This window comes from Drosophila santomea, unplaced genomic scaffold, assembly GCF_016746245.2.
Source record: "Drosophila santomea strain STO CAGO 1482 unplaced genomic scaffold, Prin_Dsan_1.1 Segkk107_quiver_pilon_scaf, whole genome shotgun sequence".
NCBI classification, from domain to species: domain Eukaryota; kingdom Metazoa; phylum Arthropoda; class Insecta; order Diptera; family Drosophilidae; genus Drosophila; species Drosophila santomea.
The window spans coordinates 15,340-18,634 of record NW_025318938.1 but is presented as its reverse complement, the minus strand read 5'-3'; the positions used below and the strand labels follow the sequence as shown (position 1 = coordinate 18,634).

Here is a 3,295-nt window from a genome sequence, read left to right as displayed (position 1 = left end):
ATAAACAGAATAAAAACACAATTAAAAATCAAAAGAATTAAAATACATCTTAAACCTAAACAGTGGTAACAACTTCAGAAGTGGGATAGCAACCGCCTACATCAATATTTCGACGTACCCGACAATACACACGTTTTTTTTTTCACAAAGTTAAAATAGCGTGCCCTACCAATTGGCCATGAATAAATCGGAGATTGCGGATTGGCTGAAGGCCAATGAAATTGAGTTCCCAACAAGCGCAACGCTTCGACAACTGCGTAAGCTTGCATTGGACGCCGGTTGCCAAAACGCTAGCGAGATTTCTGAAACCATATCAGAAGAAGAAGACACCAAACTGGAGGAAATATGCCAGGGGATCGCGAGCGCCCAGATCAATAGTACATTGGAAGAAGAAGAGGAAGCACTCGACGCTGCAATAAGGGTGGCCGAGAAGAAGAAGATACTGGCCAAGTTGATGCAGAACGACAGCAAGATGACGGATGACTTCCAAATGGCAAATGACTTCCGCCACTAAAAATGAAGAAGCATTCCAATGGATTTCGGACTTCGAAAGAGTTTGCAGAGGAGTAAATGATAGTGAAATTTTTCAACTTCGCTGTGTCCGAATGCTGATGAAACCAGGAACAGATGCCGACCTGTTCTTGCGTGTTGACCGTTCGAATTCTTACGATACATTTAAAGAAAGTTTTCTCAAGACATTTGGCCATGGAAATTCAACAGTTGATATCGTATTGCTTCTGAAGGATACCATCTTTAATCCTAGCAAGAACACCGTCATGGGCTACATACCTCAAATGGAGGAAATTGCTATGCGTGCAGATATTGATGAAAAGTTAACAGTACAATTCATAATTGACGGTTTTCGAGATCGGTCATCCAATATCGCGCTATTGTACTCAGCAACCACAATTGGACAATTGAAGGAGATGGCTCGGAAATATGAAAATCTACGGAAGGTTCCCAAAACGTCGACCATTCGCACGGGAATCGCTTTCGCTGGAGAAAGAGGTCAAATACGCTGCTTTAATTGTTCGGCACATGGACACTACGCTTCATCTTGTACTGCACCAAAGCGCGAGAAAGGATCCTGTTTCCGTTGTGGATCCCTTCAGCATAGGATCAAGGATTGTCAACAGCAGCCGAAAACTAATCCGAGAGTCGTGGGAGCAACCAACAACCAGTTGATACGAAATGAGGAGGAGAACAATACGTTTATTCCTATATTTAACCAGGTAGGAGTATATTTTTGCACTGATAAAAGACAAAATAGTAATATGACGTTCCTTTCTGCCATGTTTGATACCGGCAGCGCCATTAATTTAATCCAGCGCACAGCGATACCATTTAAAAAGTTTAATGACGTATTGAGCCCAACAGAATATTGCGGTGTTAATGGATCTCGAATAAATACATTTGGAAAAATTTTTGTTAAACTTAATTTTCAAAACATAGAAGAAGAAATATCATTTTTTGTTGTACCCGACAATTATGTAGCAACTCATGTTCTTTTAGGTCGTAAGTTCTTGAACAAATTTGGAATAAAATTAATTTTTAAAGACAAGATAAGAGGAAGAAGAGAAATTGACTTATTGAATATTGATAGTGACCCATTGAATATTGATAGTGACCCATTGAATATTGATAGTGACCCATTCAATATTGACAGTTACTTATTGAATATTGACAGTGACTTATTGAATATTGATAGTGCCTTATTGAACAATGATAGTGACCCATTGCATAGATTGAAAATTGAATTGAATAGATCGAATTTGGATAGTGAACCAGTAAATAGATTCCATATTGATAGGGAACCGGTGAATATATTTGATATTGATAGTGATCCAGCGAGTAGATCAAAACATTGTAAACCCATAAATAAATTAGAAACTAGACAGCGATTTCAGAAATGTGATTTTGATAAGGATATTGAAATAGATAGAGAATATAAGAGCTTACCATATATATATAATATTGATATATTTAAGGATGATGAAGATTTTAACATTGACCCGAAGTTAAATAATAGTAATCGCAGTGAACTCATTGAAATAATAAGAATAAATTATAATATTTAGATTTACACAACATTCCAGCGATTCAACATAGTTATGAAATGAGGCTAAGACTTAAGTCAGAAGAACCTGTTCGCTCTGTTCCGAGAAGACTTTCATATCAGGAGAAAAAGGAAGTAGATTGCAAAATTGATGAATTGTTAAGAAAAGGATTTATACGAGAAAGTAATTCACCTTATAGTTCAGCTATTGTACTGGTTAAGAAGAAATCTGGAGAAAAACGGATGGGTGTGGATTATAGACAACTCAATAAGATAACAATCCGTGATGGATATCCATTGCCGCTCATAGATGACTGTTTAGAAAGATTAGAAGGGAATCAATATTTCACACTTTTAGATTTGAAGAGCGGATATCATCAGGTGAAAGTAGCAGAGAGTTCAGTTCAGTACACAGCGTTTGTAACACCCTCTGGTCAATACGAATATACAAGAATGCCTTTTGGACTTATGAATGCACCAGCGGTATTTATGAGATTTATAAATTTTATTCTGCAACCATTGATACGTGAAGGAAATGTAGTAGTTTATATAGACGATATTGCTATCGGTTCTAAGACATTAAGTGAACATTTTGTAACTGTAGGAAGAGTATTAAGAATTCTGGCAGCACATAGATTAGAAATTAAAATAAGTAAATGTCAGTTTGCTTATAAAAGCATCGAATTTTTAGGATACACACTTAGTGGAAAAGGGATAAGTCCGAATCACGAACACACATCGACTATTAAACATCTTCCGATTCCAAAGGATCGCCATGGTATGCAAAAGTGTTTAGGATTATTTTCTTATTTTAGGCGATTTATTCCGGCATACTCGAAAATAGCAAAACCATTGCAAGAACTCACAAAAGCTGGCTCTAAGTATGAACTCGACGAGAATTGCATCAATATTTTTGAATATCTTCGCGAGAAATTCATTTCTTTTCCGATATTAGCTCTTTATAATCCCAACAGAGAAACAGAATTGCATTGTGACGCAAGTAGTGAAGGATTTGGTGGAATTTTATTACAAAAACAAGATGATAATAAGTTTCATCCAATAGCTTATTTTTCACAAAGAGCAACAAAATTAGAGGCAAGGTATGAAAGTTTTAAATTGGAAACATTAGCAGTAGTTTATTCATTACGAAAATTCAGAATATATCTAGAAGAAATTCCGATTGTAATGCAGTAGTTTTATGCCTAGGAAAAGGACGCCTTAATTCTAATATTGCCAGAT

At 36.2% G+C, this 3,295-nt stretch overlaps 1 protein-coding gene across 1 annotated transcript; it reads left to right on the top strand.

Moving 5' to 3' along the window:
- The first annotated feature begins 522 nt into the window (after nt 1–522).
- LOC120457504 lies at nt 523–1,492 on the top strand. The gene is made up of 2 exons (XM_039645056.2): nt 523–1,232; nt 1,310–1,492. Exons 1-2 carry the CDS (start codon nt 606–608, stop codon nt 1,316–1,318), a joined length of 636 nt encoding a protein of 211 aa, XP_039500990.1. The 5' UTR covers nt 523–605; the 3' UTR covers nt 1,319–1,492.
- The last annotated feature ends 1,803 nt before the right edge of the window (nt 1,493–3,295 follow it).

What these genes read in the sequence shown, in the direction of transcription:
- LOC120457504 (XM_039645056.2), top strand. Translation starts at nt 606, where the DNA reads ATGCTGATGAAACCAGGAACAGATGCCGACCTGTTCTTGCGTGTTGAC.